The 24,058-nt window shown below is 36.8% G+C and overlaps 2 protein-coding genes across 2 annotated transcripts; both read right to left on the bottom strand.

The window, feature by feature from the left end:
- Positions 1 to 707: 707 nt before the first annotated feature.
- LOC117316264 lies at positions 708 to 11,950 on the bottom strand. Its single transcript, XM_033870802.1, has 5 exons — positions 10,409 to 11,950; positions 9,657 to 9,842; positions 5,410 to 5,552; positions 1,431 to 2,976; positions 708 to 855 (listed from the first exon to the last, which is right to left on the bottom strand). The coding sequence occupies exons 1-5, from the start codon at positions 11,947 to 11,949 to the stop codon at positions 795 to 797; spliced, it is 3,477 nt and encodes a 1,158-aa protein (XP_033726693.1). The 5' UTR covers position 11,950; the 3' UTR covers positions 708 to 794.
- Positions 11,951 to 18,533: 6,583 nt separating this feature from the next.
- LOC117316181 (carboxylesterase 1C-like) lies at positions 18,534 to 21,571 on the bottom strand. The gene is given in 3 exon segments (XM_033870696.1): positions 18,534 to 18,880; positions 20,014 to 21,083; positions 21,085 to 21,571. Coding segments are annotated over 3 exon segments (1,701 nt in total). The 5' UTR covers positions 21,544 to 21,571; the 3' UTR covers positions 18,534 to 18,708.
- Between the last annotated feature and the right edge of the window lie 2,487 nt (positions 21,572 to 24,058).

Here is a 24,058-nt window from a genome sequence, read left to right as displayed (position 1 = left end):
ATTTAGGTTTGTTATTTTTCGTCTTTTCGGGTCGAAAAGTCGAAAAGTCAAGAAGACGAAAATAATGAACCCGAAGAGACAAACATTAAAGCCGCTAATTTGCGTGCATTTATTTCGTCTTTTCGCGTATGATGTTTCGTCTTTTCGCCTTTTCGGGGCAAAAAGACGAAAGGACGAAATGGCACAAATCAGCCACCGTAATACACAGTACCAATACGCACAAGAGAAATATCCACAGGAAATGATTTTAAAACGCAAAGAAGTTAACTCGAGATATGGTGTTGATGAGTAAGAGTCGACGAATGATTCGAAAACAAAACAAATTGTAACAAGTAATTTGTTTTAAATATAAATAACAAAAGACATATATTCACAAAATAAAATACATATTTAATGAGCGCGCGTCGCTCCACAAGACAAAGCAAAATGAAAACAAAATAATTTATCATCATTATTAGCGCGAGTCTGTTACGTTATATCCCACCATATTTTTGTCATTTTGCGTTAAGCTTAGTTGCCCGCTGTAGTTTCTCTACTCCCCACTTGACGTCGCTACAAAAACAATAATGTTAATGAGCGCAGCCTAGCGGAGATGAAAGCCTGCGTTTTTTATCTGAAGTCTGTTACGTTTCTCTCCCGACGATATTTATCATAAATTTTCATTTGATGTTGTTACACTTCCCTCCCGACGATTGCAGAGCTGCCGATATCAGATCAGATTCGGAACCCAACCACAAGGTCATGCGATCTTTAAATAGATCAGATTTCAATGTCACATCTAAGCTGAAATCCATTTAATATTTCTGTTGGATATCGTACGGAATCCACATAGGATTGTTGTCCATGTTGGGGTTCCTGATAAAACAAAAAAAAGTTTAAATTCAAAATGTTAAAAATTTGTCCAAAATGCACAACCAATATTACTTTGAATAAACGTTTAACACGAAATACAGAACTAAAAGAAAAACAAATTAATTTATCTCACCAGCTTATGATGAGCCAAGTTGCCATTAATCTAAGAAGCAATGTTGCTACAGCACTTAACAATATCACATATCAATTGGAGAACAGTTAAGCATAAACATATATTTTTGGAGAGGAGAAATTCTATTTTATCTATTTATAAATTAGTCATAAAAACCAAAACGTTGATGTGTTTTCTCAATTTTTTTTTAAATTCTTAAAGCATTGAACTGCTACCAGATGCCAGCATACAGTCGATACGAAAACAATTTGGGCGACAGATAAATATGCATGGTCGCCCTAGCGAGCGATATTATAGCTATCCGGTTTTATTAGATTCGTTGAATAAGGCATTGATTACTGTCGATCGTTTTTGTGGAACGTCGAATTGCATTGGTTGGTACGACCGAACTGGGGCGTTTCATTAAAGGCGGAACACACGTACGCTACATGTTCACAATACTTACCCAATTTTCGCAAAGTTAGTCCAATGTATCAGCATTCGCCTTGATAATGCCAAGTCAGCGCTAGATACAGTGATGTTGAATTTTCTCTTAAATTCCTGTGCCCCGAACAAGAAAAATACTTCCGACGCATGTGGCGCCCCGATAAACCACGGCGGAAGAGATTCCAAAGAAAGCTTGTCGATACTTTGTCGGTTGAACATATACTGATATGAAGATGTCAAAATGTTCCGGCCTGAGTGGATATTCAGTAATTCTACGGCTGGTACGACGAAGTTAACATCGGCAAAACAATCCAGTACACTGTTTGCTTGTGATGCTATGTCGGGCTTGCTGTACATTGAACAGACGCTTGCTGAGGATACAGTGCGGTTGGACACAGCTGCGAACGTAGCAGTAAATATAGGCGCCAAATAGTCACAGAATATACTTGTTGGGACACCGGCGGTTAGATTAAAGTGCTTAGATTTAGCGATTTGGTATAGTGTATTGAGAAATAGCGAGCCTTCTTGGTTAACATTCCCCGCCATGAATCCAAGCGTTCGGAAGAACTTGAAGGAAGGCGAAGAAGTGTTGATTAGCAACTTATATGGAATATCTGGAATGAGAATATTATCAACAACGGGGCCTATATTGTTTAGAAGAACTGGTCCGATGTTCTCAGACTGAAAGAATAGTATAGTATTTTGTGTATCTGAAAGCCTAGCAGATGGAATGGACCGCATACATCTAGCATAATCTTCATCCAGCTTACTTGCTGGTGACGAACAGTTTAAAATGACACCAGCAGCTCTTGCAAATGTTGTAGCACTTTGCCAAACTGCAGCGTTTGATAGTGATGATCCACTCTGCGCAATCACTCTTTGAAATAACCCATTGTTCAAGGGGTTGAGTGTCTGTAAGGATACGCTCATAGCCCCGGCAGATTCCCCAAAAAGTGTAACAGATCGTGGGTTTCCTCCGAAGAACTCTATGTTATATTGCACCCATTGCAAGGCGAGACGTTGGTCCCAGAGTCCATAATTCCCAGGAAGCGTTGAATCCATTGTACTTAAAAACCCAAATATCCCAAGACGGTAATTTATGGTCACGACAATCACGTCACCAGCGCTCGCTAAGAAGGAGGCGTCGTAAAGCATTGCCTGCCCTACAAGGAAGGCTCCGCCATGAACCCAGACCATCACGGGTTTGTTTGAGCCAGCCACAACATTACCTGGGACGTACACATTCAGATACAAGCAATCTTCAGATTGGTTCCAGTTCGGCAAAAATCGGTCCGTGTCTGGGTAAGGTGGTTGCATACAGGAAGGTCCGAACTGTGTAGCATCTCTTACGCCATTCCATGGGTCAGCTGGAATTGACCTGGTAAATCTCAGTGGACCAAGTGGCGGTCTCGCAAAAGGTATATTTCGGAATTGGTTCACCTCATTCTCAAATGTCCCTCGCACTGCTCCCAGCCTTGTACGAACTACTGGATTCCTTTGTCCCATTACAACAGACGTACTCATCATCACCGCCATTATGAAGAGAAGCAAGGAGGCCATTTTGACTGAAAGACATTTCGTATATATTTGTCATTATGACTTTTATCATCGTGAATGTAATGTGTATTTAACTGAGAAAAATATGCATAGCATAACAAAAAATGATATTGTAGTGATAGTATATCGTAATGTCATAATATGTACAAAACCTAATCCGAGACAATAAGTCCTTTCCGTTAATTCTATTTGTGATTTATTGGAAATTCTTTAAAGGAACCAGGTGATCTCTGACTGGTTCAAAAGGGTTTAGTGCTTTGAAAGAACAGGCATCCAATGTTCCATAACTTTAGGAAATTTCTTAACTTAAATATTTTTCTAGGAAAGCAGAATATTATAAGGAATCGTGCTACATACCGACAACACCACGGTTATCACCCAATGTCACACACTAGTCTATACTACCCGATACCACCATGTAGAACTTGGATTGTTCGCGGCCTTAACAATTCAAATCTGAAGTCCGTTATGTCGTATGAGGAGGCCTTGACTTAAAATCAAATTGTCATATCTTTTATGTATGTTAAGTGATTAACATTCAAAAATTGATGCTAAAGCGTATTGTAGTGATGGTGTAACTTCAAAAGTTAAATCGTTAGCTGTAAAAACACAAGATATGAAGTTTTGAATTTGTGATTTATGAATTCAAGGCCAGGTGACTCTGACATTCTGAAATGTGTATGTGCTTTGTTCAGCGGCTGAACATTCAAAATTTGAACGTCGTATGTCGTATGTTCAGCGGCTGAACATTCAAAATTTGAATGTCGTATGTCGTATGTCAAGCCGCTGAACATTCAAAATCAAAATCTGAATGTCGTATGTCGTATGTTCAGCGGCTGAACATTCAAAATCTTGTAAAAACACAAGATATGAAGTTTTGAATGTCGTATGTCGTATGTTGAGCTAACTTCAAACAGCCTTAATACCACATGTATCACACACCAGACAATACTACCAATTCCACTCAACATCATAGATATAACATCCAGTCGATACCACCAAATTCCACCCAACACCACAAATGGCAGTCAGTATTATTAATAAACATGTATACTACCTTGGTCACTCGAATCCTCGCCAGTGACAGGTAACTTAATCGGTAAAGCGAAATAATTATCTATTACTGATAACCTGTCGTTATATAGCCATTGTCAGATAACCTCAAGTACAATGACATCATAAAGTGACAAAACAACATGCCAATGGCCTCTCGAACACAAAAGTTTTACATTCTGTAAGGACGATATCAGATGTATTGATAGTGTCTTGTTTCTGGTAATGCTTTTAAATCGCCATAATATAACGTCATGGTTCCATGAAAACGTGGGGTGTTTTCCATTTGCCAACATTTTCACATGGATAACCTGACGCGGGCAACTGTAGTTACTCACATCCAATATGGCGCAGGGCGGAAACGGCGAGTATTTACTGATGTGAATTATCAATGTTCTTCAACTTTATATGAGATTCTGAGTAAGCGAATCGATAGTTGGTTCAATATAAGTGTAATCTGAAGCGATGAGTTAGCGATAATTGGTGTAATGAAGCTGATATTTACATAATTAGTTTTGGCATGATGACGGTAACTGTAAGTCTATGATGCGGGTATCTGATAAGGTGATATGAACAATGATGCGGGTAACTGCTAAACTGAAACAGTAACTGTATATTTTGAGCGTAATTGTAGGGAAATTACAAACATAAAAATCACGTTCCATATAGTAGCTATAGTCTAGATATACATGTAGATAAATGAGCACGCTTGGCGTTGTTTAAAATGAATGAATTCGGTATATAAACTTGTACACGTCATGATTTTGAAACCTGTACCTCTTACCTGTGAAAATATGGAGAAACAATTTTCTGTTAAAAATCTAAATAAATCAAATCATTATTCATAAAACATACATTTCAGTCAGCAAGCAAAAGAAAACACTAATATTACATGTACATATAGTTGAAATTAAACAAGAAAGATAAGAAACATAGATCTATAATACATTTCCGTCAGCAACATATATCACCAAGAAATCAATAATTACATACATTTCAGTCAGCATGACATTACAGTTCATACACTAGTTTTAATCTTTACTCCAAGTAAAGACGGGTGTGATGCTGCGTCGGCGATGTCCATCAGGCTGTGTGGTTGTCGGCGATGTCCATCAGGCTGTGTGGTTGTCGGCGATGTCCATCAGGCTGTGTGGTTGTCGGCGATGTCCATCAGGCTGTGTGGTTGTCGGCGATGTCCATCAGGCTGTGTGGTTGTCGGCGATGTCCATCAGGGTGGTTGTCGGGGATGTCCATCAGGGTGGTTGTCGGGGATGTCCATCAGGCTGTGTGGTTGTCGGCGATGTCCATCAGGCTGTGTGGTTGTCGGCGATGTCCATCAGGCTGTGTGGTTGTCGGCGATGTCCATCAGGCTGTGTGGTTCTGCTGGCTTCCCTTGAGTTGGTCGAGGCGGTGGTCGATGTTCCAGTATCTCTTGGTGCATGGTCTGGTTTGTCCTCCTGCGTTCTTCTGTATCCTGTTGATCTCGTTGCTGGCATGGATCTCCTGTAAGACTCTGATGACGGTGAAGATGCTGGGATGGGAGTGGCCAACTTTCTTCTTCAGTTTCAGACTTCTAGGTCGTTGGTGGTACGGCGTCCTCTGTCTCTCCCTCTATCCATTGTGACACGACGTAGTTTGTGAATTTTCTTCCTCTGTTTCCCTCTAATTATCAACCTATTTCTACTCTCCTTAAACTCACATTTTCAAAAATAAAATAACTTTATGTAAATTATAATGTTATCTTGTGTAAATATTTGTGTTGTATACTGTTTTTGGGAAAGAGCTTTATATAAGTTGGAAAACTTGTGCCCGATCCCTGTGTATATTTATGATACAATAAAATATATTCAAACTAAATAAAGTGCGTCAAAGGACTGGTAATTCGTCTTTCTAGAATTCTAGACTTTTTTTGACTCGTCACTGATGCGAGTGAGTTAACTCTAAAAGATTGAAAGAATAATGCAAGGTATTTCATAGATTTCAACAGCGCATTTCAAAAGAACATCGAACACATATTTATATAATTAATTTTTCTTTGTTTTCATGGTAAATACTCAAATGTGATTGGTCGAAAAATTCTTTTCATTCTTCTATGAAAGAAATTCCGAGAATGGCGCGAAAAATGAGACGTCACAATACGACAATTGACGTTGCGTATTGATTTGAGAAAAAGAATCCCATTTAAAACCAGTAAAATTGTACATAAGACATGTTTTAAAATAGAAAATCATTTTCAAAAATTAATTATAAGCGTTGATGTCAATTATTTTTTAGTTTCATAGGGGTATGAAACAAATTTTGTTTGCAAACTTTACGCGGATTCATACAGTTTTCAAACAGAATTTGTTTCATTACCCCGATGAAACTAAAAAAAAATGACATCAATGCTTAAATGAACTCAAACATGGCATGCACGTTTAATACGGCATACATCGCGGACTCAAGTCAACCAGAAGCTATAGTGTCTACATCACAGGGACTTGATAATTTATTACAGTCTACATGTATAGGACCTCCCCTAGTGTGTATAGCACATTTTGAGACGATCTGGGGGGCTATAGATTAATGTTTGGTAAAAATGACACAAATATCAGTCTACCCCCCACGTCTCAAATTGTGCTATACACACTATGGGAGGTCCAAGTACATGTAGATTTACAAATTCTCAAGTCCATGTGGTCTATATTGGCACTTGTATGTGGTAATTAACACCATAGTTGTTGAACATATCGAGGATAATTTTAACTCTGGTGTGAATTACAAGTGCCTATATGGTGTCATCTACAAACTCAGAATGTACAAATCACATACAAGGTATTCACAGTAGACAAAAACATATCTTAACTGCAACATACAAACATACAGCTGTGTCGTCCTTAAAGTGAAAAGTTCGTGTTTGCGCGAAATAGATCGATGGGTTGCCTGAAAAAAGTATACAGTAACAAATTAATTACCGTACTCACTTTTGTAATCAGCCGGTCATATAAGTGCTTGACTTATATACAATAATCAATCACGTCATATCAGCATTGTGTTAAATTAAAACATAATGTTTAATTTGAAGAAATGGACCATGTGTAAATAAAAAATAGTATAATTAAAAAAAAAAGCAATCATCCCCTACCAGAAACTCGTGTTAGTCAACCAAGTATACTACCCCTCGGCTGGCTGGAGATTAATAGAATTTCCCCCTACCTTCAGGGTGTTAGAACATTCAAGATCATCCCAAGTGTTGGAGATTTTTTCTGTCACGTCCTCAGGGTAGCGGATGCTTTTTTTCTCCCATCAGACTACATTGTATTTTAACTACGTAGACTCCAGTTTTCCCATTAACGAAATAGAGGATATTGAATGGTCTCCCGTTTAATATAACATATATTTCACTAGTATGACAGAATATTGATATTTTTACGAGTGCGAAGCACGAGTGAAAATATCGAAATATTTTGTCATACGAGTGTTACATAATTCATCGTCAAGTGAGTATTTTGTCAAAAAATAATCTGAACATTTCAGGAATAAAGCAAAATAACCAATATATCTATTTTCGCTTAGGTTGAAAAATCGGCAAGTTTCAGTGAATATAAAAGTTCTGTAGGATTGGTCCAAATCGAAAAACTTACATATTTTCACTGTTTTATTAGTTTGATAATTTTCTATATTTCACTGGCAAAAATGCATTAAAAAGACATTACTTCGCAACACAATGTTGACGTTAATTGTAGCCCCGACGTCATTGAATTGTTGCTGTGACGCAATTGTATTGTCGCCGTGACGTCCTTGTATTGGTGCAATCTTGAACGTGCGATTTCTCATATCCTATGGGCTGATGTAGATATAACACTGTATAGGTGACAGAGAAATCTGTGAACGATGGGAGGGTTCTCCAAGCGAAGATTATTTTCCTCTCACATTTTACCTGTTCGAGATTTCTTTGTCGCACAATCAAGAAGGCTAAACTTAGTCCCCCGCAGTTTGCAACACGGAACTACAGAGTGAGCTATGACAAAGCTGTCTTCGTATCCAAATATACATTATATGTGACAACTTTATCATTTCCGAGGTTACTTATCCCACAGGCGTTTGAAGTTCTGACTGTAAACTGAGATATAATACCATATAAAAAATAAGGGTATTTACTATATTTTTTGTATATGGTATTATATCTCAGTTTGCAGTCAGAACTTCAAACGCCTGTGCTAATCCGAGTAGCTTCGTCTCTTTTACTTCCTCGTTCTCTTCAATGAGCAGAACGTAAATGTTCATTTTGTATCCTAAGTTCGCGTCTCTTTGGGGTATGCTGTGAAAAGAGCGAGTACATGTATTACTCCGTCTTCGCTAACCAAGGGTTACACTACCCTCAGCTCAATTTCACTGTGAAATGGAACTTATAGCGTAGTGTAACCCTTGGCTAGCGAAGATGGTATTTCTCAGTCTGTTATCCATTCATCTAAACTTACTAATGATAGTTATGTTAATTAAAAAAACCAAGAGGTATAATTTTTTAATGAATATGTGTTTTGTGGATAAAAGTTGATTTATAGACTACGGTGGCTGATTTGTGCTACTTCATCTTTTCGGGGCGAAAAGACGAAAATCAAATATCTTAATTCTCGTCCTTTCGTCTTTTTGCTACAAAAAAACGAAAATTAACAAAACTTTAATTTTGTCTTTTCGCCCCGAAAAAACGAAACATCATACGCGAAAAGACGAAATAAATGCAAGGAAATTAACGACCTTGTTCTCCTCGTTTCGGGTTCATTATTTTCGTCTCTTCGACTTTTCGCCGAGAAAAGACGACAATTAAGCTGATTAATTTTCGTCTTTTTGACTTTTCGCCCCGAAAAGACGAAAATCAACAAATCTTAATTTTCGCCCGAAAAGACGAAAATTAAGCTTACTAATTTAAGGTTTGTTAATTTTCGTCTTTTCGGGGCGAAAAGTCGAAAAGACGAAATTTAGGTTTGTTATTTTTCGTCTTTTCGGGGCAAAAAGTCGAAAAGTCAAGAAGACGAAAATAATGAACCCGAAAAGACGAACATTAAAGCCGCTAATTTGCGTGCATTTATTTCGTCTTTTCGCGTATGATGTTTCGTCTTTTCGCCTTTTCGGGGCAAAAAGACGAAAGGACGAAATGGCACAAATCAGCCACCGTAATACACAGTACCAATACGCACAAGAGAAAGATCCACGGGAAATGATTTTAAAACGCAAAGAAGGTAACTCGAGATATGGTATTGATGGGTAAGAGTCGACGAATGATTCGAAAACAAAACAAATTGTAACAAGTAATTTGTTTTAAATATAAATAACAAAAGACATATATTCACAAAATAAAATACATATTTAATGAGCGCGCGTCGCTACACAAGACAAAGCAAAATGAAAACAAAATAATTTAGCATCATTATTCGCTAGATTCTGTTACGTTATATCCCACGATATTTTTGTCATTTTTCGTTAAGCTTTGTTGGCCGCTGTAGTTTTTCTACTCCCCACTAGACGTCGCTACAAAAACAATAATGTTAATGAGCGAAGCCTAGCGGAGATGAAAGCCTGTGTTTTTTTTTATCTGAAGTCTGTTACGTTTCTCTCCCGACGATGTTTATCATAAATTTTCATTTGATGTTGTTACATTTCCCTCCCGACGATAGCAGATTGCAGAGCTGTCGATATCAGATCAGATTCGGAACCCAACCACAAGGTCATGCGATCTTTAAATAGATCAGATTTCAATGTCACATCCAAGTTGAAATCCATGTAATATTTCTGTCGGATATCGTACGGAATCCACATAGGATTGTTGTCCATGTTGGGGTTCCTGATAAAACGAAGAAAAATTTTAAATTTTAAATATTAATTTTTTTTCCAAAATGCACAACCAATATTACTTTGAATAAACGTTTAACACGAAATACAGAACTAAAAGAAAAACAAATTAATTTATCTCACCAGCTTATGATGAGCCAAGTTGTCATTAATCTATGAAGCAATGTTGCTACAGCACTTAACAATATCACATATCAATTGGAGAAAAGGTAAGCATAAACATACATTTTTGGAGAGGAGAAATTCTATTTTATTTATTTAGAGTCATAAAAACCAAAACGTTGCTGTGTTTTCTCAAACACTATACCGAACATTTAAGTATTGAACTGCTACCATATGCCAGCATACAGTCGATACGAAAACAATTTGGGCGACAGATAAATATGCATGGTCGCCCTAGCGAGCGACATTTTAGCTATCCGGTTTTATTAGATTCGTTGAAAAGGCATTGATTACTGTCGATCGTTTTTGTGGAACGTCGAATTGCATTGGTTGGTACGACCGAACTGGGGCGTTTCATTAAAGGCGGAACACACGCTACATGTTCACAATACTTACCCAATTTTCGCGAAGTTAGTCCAATGTGTCAGCATTCGCCTTGATAATGCCAAGTCAGCGCTAGATACAGTGATGTTGAATTTTCTCTTAAATTCCTGTGCCCCGAACAAGAAAAATACTTCCGACGCATGTGGCGCTCCGATAAACCATGTCGGAAGAGATTCCAAAGAAAACTTGTCGATACTTTGTCGGTTGAACATATACTGATATGAAGATGTCAAAATGTTCCGGCCTGAGTGGATATTCAGTAATTCTACGGCTGGTACGACGAAGTTTACATCGGTAAAACAATCCAGTACACTGTTTGCTTGTGATGCTATGTCGGGCTTGCTGTACATTGAACAGACGCTTGCTGAGGATACAGTGCGGTTGGACACAGCTGCGAACGTAGCAGTAAATATAGGCGCCAAATAGTCAAAGAATATACTTGTTGGGACGCCGGCGGTTAGATTAAAGTGCTTAGATTTAGCGATTTGGTATAGTCTATTGAGAAATAGCGAGCCTTCTTGGTTTACATTCCCCGCCATGAAGCCAAGCGTTCGGAAGAACTTGAAGGAAGGCGAAGAAGTGTTGCTTAGCAACTTATATGGAATATCTGGAATGAGAATATTATCAACAACGGGGCCTATATTGTTTAGAAGAACTGGTCCGATCTTCTCATACTGAAAGAATAGTATAGTATTTTGTGTATCTGAAAGCCTAGCAGATGGAATGGAACGCATACATCTAGCATAATCGTCATCAAGCTTGCTTGTTGGTGACGAACAGTTTAAAATGACACCAGCAGCTCTTGCAAATGTTGTAGCACTTTGCCAAACTGCAGCGTTTGATAGTGATGATCCACTCTCCGCAATCACTCTTTGAAATAACCCATTGTTCAAGGGGTTGAGTGTCTGTAATGATACGCTTATAGCTCCGGCAGATTCCCCAAAAAGTGTAACAGATCGTGGGTTTCCTCCGAAGAACTCTATGTTATATTGCACCCATTGCAAGGCGAGACGTTGGTCCCAGAGTCCATAATTCCCAGAAAGCGTTGAATCCATTGTACTTAAAAACCCAAATATCCCAAGACGGTAATTTATGGTCACGACAATCACGTCACCAGCGCTCGCTAAGAAGGAGGCGTCGTAAAGCATTGCCTGCCCTACAAGGAAGGCTCCGCCATGAACCCAGACCATTACGGGTTTGTTTGAGCCAGCCACAACATTACCTGGGACGTACACATTCAGATACAAGCAATCTTCAGATTGGTTCCAGTTCGGCAAAAATCGGTCCGTGTCTGGGTAAGGTGGTTGCATACAGGAAGGTCCGAACTGTGTAGCATCTCTTACGCCATTCCACGGGTCAGCTGGAATCGACCTGGTAAATCTCAGTGGACCAAGTGGCGGTTTCGCAAAAGGTATATTTCGGAATTGGTTCACCTCATTCTCAAATGTCCCTCGCACTGCTCCCAGCCTTGTACGAACCACTGGATCCCTTTGCCCCATTACAACAGACGTACTCATCATCACCGCCATTATGAAGAGAAGCAAGGAGGCCATTTTGGCTGAAAGACATTTCGTATATATTTTTCATTATGACTTTTATCATCGTGAAAGTAATGTGTATTTAACTGAGAAAAATTTGCATAGCATAACAAAATAAGAAATATCTTTAAAAAAGATAAACGGCATAGTTTTAATGCTGGTGGTTATAATGTAATACCAGAGACATATATATACTGTATACCTGGTAATTTTCGCCCCCGTTTAATTTTCGCCATTTTCGCCCTTTGATGAAAGGGCGAATTTAAGATGACGACGAAAATTTCAAGCTCAGTTGCAGGATTTACAAGTTATCGTACATAGGCTACTTGTAGTCGGATCCAAAACATAGCCTCGTACTTTGATTATATAGCTTGTTTTTATTTCGGCAAAGTCGAGAATATTTTTTGAAACGGACCACAGGTGAAGCAGACTTGGAAATACCGAAACGAAGAAAAATGGGGCTTAATTATAATATAAATTGGCATTATTTTCAGAGAATTGACCCACATATATGTTTTTCAATGCCTAATTGTATCATATGTAAAATATTAGAGGTTTACGAATTTTGAATTAATTTTTCATTTGCGAATCGCGGCCCGATTGTCGTTAGAGTTGGCCGATAGTGGACCCAAATCGATATTTTTACGAGAGAATGGACCCAATATAGGATCTATTAATCTTTGGTGTGTGTATAGAAACCATATGCATTTTTTTTCCTTTACCTGGAAGTATTTTGAAAGAATTTGCAAAATACCGAATTCACAATCAAATTTTCGATTGTGACGAACTACTGAGACGGTGTTAAGTTCATGTTAAGTCAATCTGATTGAAATCAGCTGTTACATATGTACATATGGCTACGTTTACTATGCAATACGCCTACGTATTTTTTTTTTCAAAGACGGAAAACGGAAATCCGGATTATCTAAAAACAAATGCAAAAAGACTTGTGATATTCACTTTAATTTGATAATTAATTGTTATTTGTAGTTTTATAACTTCTGAAATACTGTATACCTGGTAATTTTCGCCCCCGTTTAATTTTCGCCATTTTCGCCCTTTGATGAAAGGGCGAATTTAAGATGACGGCGAAAATTTCAAGCTCAGTTGCAGGATTTACAAGTTATCGTACATAGGCTACTTGTAGTCGGATCCAAAACATAGCCTCGTACTTTGCAAGTGTGTTTTATCCTATACACTTACAAGCAACACGTGTTATATATTTACACTAACTTTATAAAATAAGTTATTGTTTTATTCCCATCTATGCATGTGAAATAAAATCTAGATATTAATTTAGGCCTAGTAAATTTGCGATATCACATGGAGTTAATCGAGAATATGGGCTTAGACAGCGTACTAGCTTGGTTGAGTATATTTGATTTTAAAAAAAAGCTAAAAATACTAAGTATCTTTAAAAATCCAATAATCTTTTAAAATGATGCACACAAATTAGCATTAATTTCTTGCCATTGTGAAGACTGAATTTATGAGTTCACCGTCGCTTGGGGCTTCAATCGATGTCAAATGAACAAAAGAAAACACTGGTCAATAGACTTCTAATTGGTCACGGCACGGTGAACTTACCACTCATCGTGTTTGCTTAAAATCGACCATGCATACCTGATACTATTTGAATCAATATAGGCTAAAAGTAAATCTGAACACAGATAAACGTGGTATATTTCACACCTGACTACGTTTCACACCCTCCGGGATATGCAATGAAAAGAAAATTGGGGAACTCGATAAATCCCGAGTGTTCCGAGTGCAATTGTATCGAGAATTCCGAACGGAATTTTCCTATTGTGAACGAGGAAAATACATTTCTTAAAAGTAGTTTAGGGCGAAATTAAAACGGGGCGAATATCTTTAGTGTTGCTCAAGGGCGAAAATAAGCTGGGGCGAAAAATACCAGGTATACAGTATGTTTATATGTCTCTGGTAAAACTGATGGTGAAATAAATTAACAAACTAAAGCACGAATAACAAAATTATATCAGTTTGAATCATTTTTGGTAATAATAAGACTGCATTTGAATCAGGAATATGATTTTATTAATGTGTCATTTAAAAAGACAATCTACTTATTCTGCATGCATTCAATCTTATCTTTGTTTCGTTTTTAACTGCATATCTGTATTTTGCATTTACCGCTACATTGACCAATCATATACTTCATCTTGACCAGTAACGCCACCTGTCGTCGCGTCATATCCGGGGCCAAAAGAAAATTATACGAAAGATGACATTGTAGTGATAGTACATCGTAATGTCATAATATGTACAAAACCTAATCCGAGACAATAAGTCCTTTCCGTTAATTCCATTTATGATTTATTGGAAATTCTTTAAAGGAACCAGGTGATCTCTGACTGGTTCAAAAGGGTTTAGTGCTTTGAAAGAACAGGCCCCCAATGTTCCATAACTTTAGGAAATTTCTTAACTTAAATATTTTCTAGGAAAGCAGAATATTATTATAAGGAATCGTGCCACATACCGACAACACCTCGGTTATCACCCAATGTCACACACTAGTCTATACTACCCGATACCACCCATCATTATATATATCAGTACATGTCACACATCATAATATATTTACATCAGTATATATAACACAGCAGGTAATAACACCAATTCCACTCAACATCATAGATATAACATCCAGTCGATACCACCAAATTCCACCCAACACCACAAATGGCAGTCAGTAGTATTAATAAACATGTATACTACCTTGGTCACTTGAATCCTCGCCTGTGACAGGTAGCTTAATCGGTAAAGCGAAATAATTATCTATTACTGATAACCTGTCGTTATATAGCCATTGTCAGATAACCTCAAGTACAATGACATCATAAAGTGACAAAACAACATGTCAATGGCCTCTCGAACACAAAAGTTTAACATTCTGTAAGGACGATATCAGTGTATTTATAGTTTGTTTTGTTTCTGGTGATTCTTTTAATAGAAACTTTCGCCATTTTATTACGTCGTGGTTCCATGAAAACGTGGGGTGTTTTCCATTTGCCAACATTTTCACAGGGATAACCTGATGCGGGCAACTGTAGTTACTCACATCCAATATGGCGCAGGGCGGAAACGGCGAGTATTTACTGATGTGAATTATCAATGTTCTTCAACTTTATATGAGATTCTGAGTAAGCGAATCGATAGTTGGTTCAATATAAATGTAATCTGAAGCGATGAGTTAGCGATAATTGGTGTAATGAAGCTGATATTAACATCGTACGTTTTGGCATGATGACGGTAACTGTAAGTCTATGATGCGGGTATCTGATAAGGTGATATGAAAAATGATGCGGGTAACTGCTAAACTGAAACAGTAAATGCATATGATGAGCTTAATTGTAGGGAAATTACAAACATAAAAATCACGTTCCATATAGTAGCTATATATCTATATACATGTAGATAGATGAGCACGTTCGGCGTTGTTTAAAATGAATGAATTCGGTATATAAACGTGTACACGTCATGATTTTGAAACATGTACCTCTTACCTGTGAAAATATGGAGAAACAATTTTCTGTTAAAAACCTAAATAAATCAAATCATTATTCATAAAACATACATTTCAGTCAGCAAGCAAAAGAAAACACTAATATTACATGTACATATAGTTGAAATTAAACAAAAAAGATAAGAAACAGATAATACATTTCCGTCAGCAACATATATCACCAAGAAATCAATAATTACATACATTTCAGTCAGCACGACATTACAGTTCATACACTGGTTTTCATCTTTACTCCAAGTGAAGAAGGTGTGATGCTGCACGTCGGCGATGTCCATCAGGTTATGTGGTTCTGCAGGCTTCCCTTGAGTTGGTCGAGGCGGTGGTCGATGTTCCAGTATCTCTTGGTGCGTGGTCTGGTTGGTCCTCCTGCGTCCTTCTGTATCCTGTTGATCTCGTTGTTGGCATGGATCTCCTGGAAGACTCTGATGACAGTGAAGATGCTGGGATGGGAGTGGCCAACTTTCTTCTGTTTCAGTTTCAGACTTCTAGGTCGTTGGTGGTGCGGTGTCCCTCTGTCTAAGTAGTGGTTCCAAGTGCGTCTGTCTCCCTCTATCCATTGTGACACGACGTAGTTTGTTGACGGTAGGGTGTTCACGGGTAGGTCAGCATCCTCTAGTTCTTCCAAGGCGTTGAACCACACGTCCTCCACACTCTCCATTAGCACCAAGGGAAATACAGCGGCCATTCTGTTGAGCCTTTCTCCATATACATTGTGTGAAAAGAAAAAGACATGCCTTTACCTTCGGTGATAATTTCATTACATAAGGCACAGACACTCATACTGTCATTGTTCGGACATAGATTTCATCAATAGAAATTATGTATATATGTTTCTGATGTCCGAACAAAGGAATGCCCCGTTAAAAAAACTTTGATTTAATCAAATCTTTAAAAAAAAATTAAACCCAATTAATATAAAAAAAAAAGAAAAAAGAAAAATTTAAAAAGAAATTAAGAAGTTACCATCATGATATAACTTAGGTAGCAGGTGAAAAACACAGGTAAAAGGTTAACTACTCTGAAATAGTCTATAACACTCACAACACTCCCCTCACTATAGGACTTTAGAGATGGGCAAATAGAGATACATCCGGACAATGCCCTGAAAAGTGATATTTTAGCAGTTTGTTATTGATTCATTGGAAATTGTTTTAGAAAAGAACACATCTTATTTCGATGGCCGCATCTATCAACTGTGTAAAGGTTCGGCAATTGGTACCAAAATGGCCCCTACAAATGCGATGCTTGTTCTTGGATATTTAGAAGAAAACATTGAAGATAAATTTGGTATCATCCTTACAAATTATATACGAAAACTTCCTAGGGATTTCTTGACGATTGCTCTGTAATTTGGTAGCTGATGAGGATCTCACGGAATTTTTCAGTATTCTTAATTCTATACATCCTGGTTTAAAATAGAATTTGGAATTCAGCTAAACAGGAATGCCATTTTCGGACATTTCTGTTGAATTTACTGGATGTATACTTAACGATTAATACTGTAAACGTACAGATTCTTCCGATTATTTGGATTTTTTCTTATCATGCCGAACTTAACATTACATATGGTTTAGCATCCAAGTTGATAACAACTGCTGGTAATAAGGAGATGTTGGAAAAGCGACTGAATAAGTTAAAAGTGTACCTTAAACCTTATCCAACTAAAATTGTAAATAATTCTATTCAGAGAGTAAAGCAAAAAGGTCAAATTTCTGTTGAATTGAAAAGAATTCACAACAAAGATACCATTATCATTCCATTTGTAACTACATATTATCCAAATAGTTGTAACATGCTACCGCTCATAAAACATTATGAAAATTGTATGAAAACAGTGACACAATGAAACATATTTTTTAGATCAAAATTATTAATTGTAAAAGACAAGCTAAACATTTTAAACGCTTGATATGTACATCAATATTTGATATGAACAATGTAAAAATCACTTTTAAAATGGTATAATTAATTTTTCTTTGTTTTCATGGTAAATACTCAAATGTGATTGGGCGAAAAATTCTTTTCATTCTTCTATGAAAGAAAAATAAATAATGGCGCGAAAAACGTGACGTCACAATACGACAATTGACGTTGCGTATTGATTTGAGAAAAAGAATCCCATATAAAATCAGTAAAATTGTACATAAAACATGTTTTTAATTAGAAAATCATTTTCAAAAATTAATTATAAGCGTTGATGTCAATTTTTTTTAGCTTCATACCCCGATGAAACTAAAAAAAATGACATCAATGCTTAAATAAAATAGATGTAGTTCTATAAATGTTATTTTCACTTTGGTATGCAAATTCTATGTTGGTTGTGAATTAAGGTTACGTGTGACGGTTCTTAGACAGAAAATAAAAGATTGAGATTTCTCAAGGTAGGTAAACATATGCACCAGTGTTCAGGGAAAGGTTTTCATGTTTTACCTATTTATGAGTTAAACAGTGACAATTAAGAGAATTAAAAGAAAAAGTGTATATTTAAGAATGCATATACAGTATATATATATATATATATAGCACAATGTATCATATACACTATGTGTTGGTGATCCGAAGATATAGATTTGAATTTCCTGTCGTAGTTGTACCGAGAGAAATATATATAATATATGTACAATTCGTATCCATGTATGTAAATACATTGCGATCCAGGTATTCATATCATCTTATAAACGACTTCCACAATGATAATGTCAGGGTATTGGGCCGACCATCACTGCGCCATTGAAACGTCCTTTATTAAGAACGGCCGATGTGGCGCAGCGATATAAGCTGCGGGTATTTCTGGCTAGGCGATTGGGTGCCGTAGATCGTGAGTTCGAGGCCCGGTCAGGGCACGAGTCAAAAAGTTGTCTTCCTTCGTCATTTGTGTTTTTAACCTATGTTTGTGTGTATTTTTTATAAAAAAAAAATGCTTTAATTAATTGAGTATATATTATATAAAATACGATCCTCCTACATAACGCAAAGATTAATACTTTCAAGAGTATTTATTTTCTGCAATATCCCTGTTTCAAAGATTAAATAAAATAAAGAGGGAAAAAGAGAGGGAAAGTTATAGTCCGTTTCATAATTTCTACAAAAGTTACATCCCTTTTGCTTCAAACATTTGGTTGAACCGGGAAAATCAAAATTATATAAATCAACAATCTTTACTACATATGTTCAATCACGAAATAAGCGCGAGATATTGCACTCTCCAATCAGCTTGGTTCTGTGATTTAGGTGTAACGTGAAGATGACTGTAATAGATTTGGCAAAGTTTCTTCCCACATGGCCACACGCTCCGGATTCAGACGAGACTTAGAGGTAATCATTGTATCCAGACTAATATAGGATCGCTCATCGCTGTTATATTTCTTCCATAACGGTAAATCAGCAGAATTCGGATTTCTGTAAAGAAAATTATAAAGAACGTCATTATGCTGATGCCATAAGTGTAAAATAACAACAACAACAAAAGAAAAAGAAAGAAAAAAATGGCACGATTTTGATGCAGCAAGGAAACAAATCCATATTGGTCATATGTCTGTCAATTACTAATCAAGATATACAAATGACTTGCCTCCCTTTGATTGTTGTATTTTATCATTTTCATTTCAAGATCTGATATCTGTTATCTACACAATGTGAATCTATTACTATAGCCAACGTCGGGGAGAATTTATATAAGCTTTGCATGTTATTCCATCCTATTGACTTTAAACACCTCTGTCAATTAAATGTTTTGAAGTGAAATGAAAACAAATTCATATTTTGTCCCGAAGTTGTGTTTGTATTTCTGTTTACGCTTGTGTGTTGGCAGAATTGTGTGGTAAGTATTTCTGGTTAACGTATGTACATTTCAATCTCATAATATGGTAATCATGTCAAATACCAAATGGGTCCATAGAAAGTTAAAGTAATAGTATTTTAACTTCAAACTATCTTCTTCGTGACGTAGACATGTAGTCTTAATGTTAACCGCTTGTTAAGAAAACCGCAACATGGAGACACTTAAATACTGCCCGTGTGTTCCTTGATCGGGTTTTTTTACCAGTTGTAAGAGATAGGTACGGTATCATATGATGGAATGTACGCAACCGAATCTCAAGCAAGTTCCCAAGGTGGCCTCGCCAACTTCAAACATAAACACCAATTATTTTCCCGTTTTTACAACGTAATAGATGTAAAAGCAATACCTTCATAGTTCCGGCAAACATTGACCTGTATAGTTTATAAGATTTTATCCTAAATGAAGAGTTCCCTTCTCGTTTTTAAAATACATTTGCATGACAAATGAAGAATTAGAGTTCGGCCATCTTGGATCCAAGTGATACATTTGAAATAGCGATACACGAGAACCTGTTCGGTTCTGCTTGTAGATCGCGTTCCATCATGAGTACAGCAGATTCGTATCGGTACAACTGGTATGAACCCGATAAAGGAACGCATGGTATGTTTCGAAAGGGTACACGTATTCAGCTTCTTTGAGCGCAACCACCGTGAACGAGAAATCATTAATATTCAGCAAAGCAAACACTTACCCATGTTTAGCAAAATTACTCCAATACTTCATTATTTGTTCCGAAAGTACTAAATCAACTGAGTCCACTGCAATGGTGTATTTCCGAAAGAAATCCTGAATTCCGAACAGAAAGAATATTTCAGATGTATGGGAGGAGCCCTTGACCCACGATGGAAGACGCTTGTGATCCAGTGGATCAGGATGTGGTCTCTCGAAAACGTATTGATAAGTGTTAGCTTCTTCGTTTCTATCGGCATGGCTGTTGAGTGAACTGATTGCCGGGACAAGGAAGACCGTGTCCGTAAATGCATCCAAAACTTTATTCGCTTGTGTAAGCATATCAGAACTCTCATACAGGGGGCAAACGTAACCTTTTGACAGTGTGTACTTTACCGAATCACCGTAAAAGGCAGATACCAACGCCGGGAAGAGAAGTCCAAAGAACATATTTGTAGGAAAGCCATTGTTGACATCGAAATTTGCATATTTTGCGATAACAGCTAAACTAGGAGCTGCTATTGACCCATCCTGGCTAGTGATTCCAGTTATAAAATCCAGTGTCCGGAAGAATTTATATGATGGCGACGTTATGTTGGTCATCAAGCTGAATGGAACATCAGGTATCAGCAAACCGTCAACAACTGGGCCCATTTTGAGTTCTATTTGGATTGACGTATCAGGAACTGAAAGCAATTGCTGTTGAGCAGACAGAAGACGTTCAGCTGGTATTTGACGCATACACGAAATATAGGATTCGTCAAAAGTGTCCTTTGCACAACCTAAAGTAATCCCTACATCCAAGGAAAAAGATTTTGCCCTTGGCCATAGCGTTAATAAAGAAGTAGGAATTCCACTTTGGGCAATCACTCGTTGAAAAAGTCCACTATTCATAGGATTTAAAGCATGAAAACATACACTAAAGCCACCTGCAGATTCTCCAAACAGCGTAACAGATTTGGGATTCCCTCCAAAAGAACTGATATGTTCATTAACCCATTTCAAAGCGAGACGTTGATCCCATAGTCCATTATTTCCAGGAAGTTTATCATCCATAGATGACAGAAATCCGAAAACTCCAAGTCGATAGTTCAAAGGTCACCACTATTACATCACCGGCACGTGCTAGGTGTGAAGCATCGAAGTACATGCCTTGTCCAAATAAGTACGCTCCACCATGGATCCAAATCATAACAGACTTGTTGGACGCCGTAGAGAGAGGACCAGCTGTGTAGACATTCAGGGATAAACAGTCCTCCGACTGCCTCTCGTGTGGTAACATCCTCTTAAACTCTAGTGGAACTTCTTGCAAACACGACGGTCCAAATTTAGTTCCATCCAAAACTCCCTCCCATGGTTCGTGTTCTTGTGGCTTGGCAAATCTGAGATCAGCTACAGGTGGCTTTGCGTATGGAATATTTCTAAATTGATAAACTCCATTTTCTTCAATGCCTTTGATTTCGCCCAGTTTCGTAAGAATGATAGGTTCTCCACGACACAACGAAGTCCAAGAAAATATGATGAATAATGTGATTACCAATGAAGTCGCCATGTTACTGAAACAAAATTATTTTAGTATCATAAACAATATCTGCTGTCATTTCCCCCTGTCCAATAGCCATATACACCCGTGCATGTTTTTTTTTCATCTTAAACGCAAATGACACGGAAATACTACGGAAACGCTTCGGAAGTGATATGACAAGTCTTGATTAATACACGGTTATGTACAAACATTTATATATTTACTCGTCTGAGATGAATGACTAGCTTGCATTCATCAATACTTGTCATATCACTTCCGAAGCTTATGTACATACATGCATATATTTACTCGTGAATGAATAGCTTGCGTACCATTACGTGTATGTGCATTGTGTCGCTTACACTAAGTCTCGTGAATTTCGTTCTGAAACGATTAAATATGACATCAATACATCATTGAAAATAAGCGTGTATCTATATAATATGATACTTACCTTGTTGAATGGAAAATGCGGGGATATGTCAACATGTTACAATTGTCACATGTAGACATGTACAATAATCGAAATCTATTACTCTACCTGTACAGATACTGAGGCCGAGGTACGAGATAAAAGTCCGATACAAATATTATCCGCAACCTCCTTCAAATATCACATTATAAATGGAGTAAACGTTTATGTCAATCACTTGAGTCAAGTTGTAGTCTCTGACCTATTTCAGTAAGAAAATGCAATACAGTTATCTCCAAGGACACGATGAGGTTTGACATGGAGACCGTGCGTTTACATTAATATCTTATATATAAATGTATTATCGTGAAACCGTCTAAACTTGGAAGTGATATGAACAGTAGAAACATTATTGTTTATATTTGCTATGCAATTAATATCTTATTCTTCTCATTTTTGGAGAGATAATGCATGTCTAGTCTTATACAAAATAAATACCCAGAATACCCATATATTATAAAGACATGTCTAGTCTTTTATAAAAAAAAGATAGCTAGAATACCTATATAAAAAGACGTCTAGTCTTATATAAAAAAATAGCCAGAATACCTATATAGTATAAAGACACATCTAGTCTTATATAAAAAATAGCCAGAATACCTATATATTATAAGACATGTCTAGTCTTATATAAAAAGATAGCCAGGATACCTATATATTATAAGACATGTCTAGTCTTATATAAAAAGGCCATAATACCTATATATAAAGACACATCTAGTCTTATATAAAAAAAATAGCCAGAATACCTATATATAAAGACACATCTAGTCTTATATAAAAAAAAATAGCCAGAATACCTATATATTATAAGACCTGTCTAGTCAAATATAAAATAAAAGCCAGAATATCTATATAGTATAAAGCCACATCTAGTCTTATAAAAAAAATAGCCAGAATACCTATATATTATAAGACATGTCTAGTCAAATATAAAATAATAGTTTAAACATATTTTATTGACATATAATAATGACAAAGGGATTAGTCAGCAAGTTTTTCCAACTTATAGACGACTTCTCCCATAATAATAACAAAATAATTAACAATAACATAGTCACATGATGGCATATACAAATATTCAGAAATTCGATAAAGAAACGAAAATATAATGAGAGAGAGAGAGAGAGAGAGAGAGAGAGAGAGAGAGAGAGGGGGGGGGGGGGCAGGAAGGAGGAGGAGATAGGTACATTTAAAGTTAAATGACTGCATCGGGAAAGATCATGACATATAAATGTTTGGAATGAATTCAAATATACTTAATCGATTAGAAAAAAAACATTTTTATATTATATGGATAAATGGAGCATTTTGGATAAAGTTTTTTTTATTATAGGAAAATAGTATGAAAAGAAGGGGGGGGGGGGGGGGGGATAGGAAGTGATGATTAGTCGAATCTTCCCGACCTACTCAAGAAGTTTTGCACAACTTTGGCGATTTTTATATTGTCAGTTGAGGAGATATTCGTGTCACCATTGCAAAGTATATTTACATTAACAGGACCGTACCAGGTTAAATCAGCAATAAGAGTTCCTCTTAAGTTGTTGTACAGGGGACAGTTAAGGAAAAAATGATGGGAATCTTCACAGGGATGTCCACATTGACAAGCAGGTGAATCAACGAGATTGGCTCTAAAAAGATCATAGCTTAGTGCACTTGCTCGATTTCGTATTCTGTTGTGTAGAATATTTAGTTTTCGAGGACCATAACTGATAAAATGCTTGTCATATATATTGTTTACTGTCATAGATTTTTTTAGATTAGATTTGAAGGAACTTAAAGTAGGCGAGTTTCTGATAGTGTTATGTAAGTCATTCCAAAGTTTTGAAGTAGAAGGAAAGAAGGAGTTTTTTGATAGTTATAGACGAAAGTGTTGTTCCCTAAATAAATCTGCATTTCGTAAATTATAAGGAGCTATGTTGCCAATATACATTGGTAGTAGGTCGATAAGAAAAGTAGGTGCCAGATTATTTACTATAGAATAGAATAAGGAAAGTTTCCGAGCATCTCTTCTCTTCGAAAGTGGTAACCAACCGGTTTCCAGATATAAGAACTCTTTTTTTGTGAATA

Source organism: Pecten maximus, chromosome 18 (genome assembly GCF_902652985.1).
Source record: "Pecten maximus chromosome 18, xPecMax1.1, whole genome shotgun sequence".
Taxonomy (NCBI): Eukaryota; Metazoa; Mollusca; class Bivalvia; order Pectinida; family Pectinidae; genus Pecten; species Pecten maximus.
Note: the sequence above shows the minus strand (reverse complement) of the source record. Positions and strands in the feature narration are given on the sequence as shown.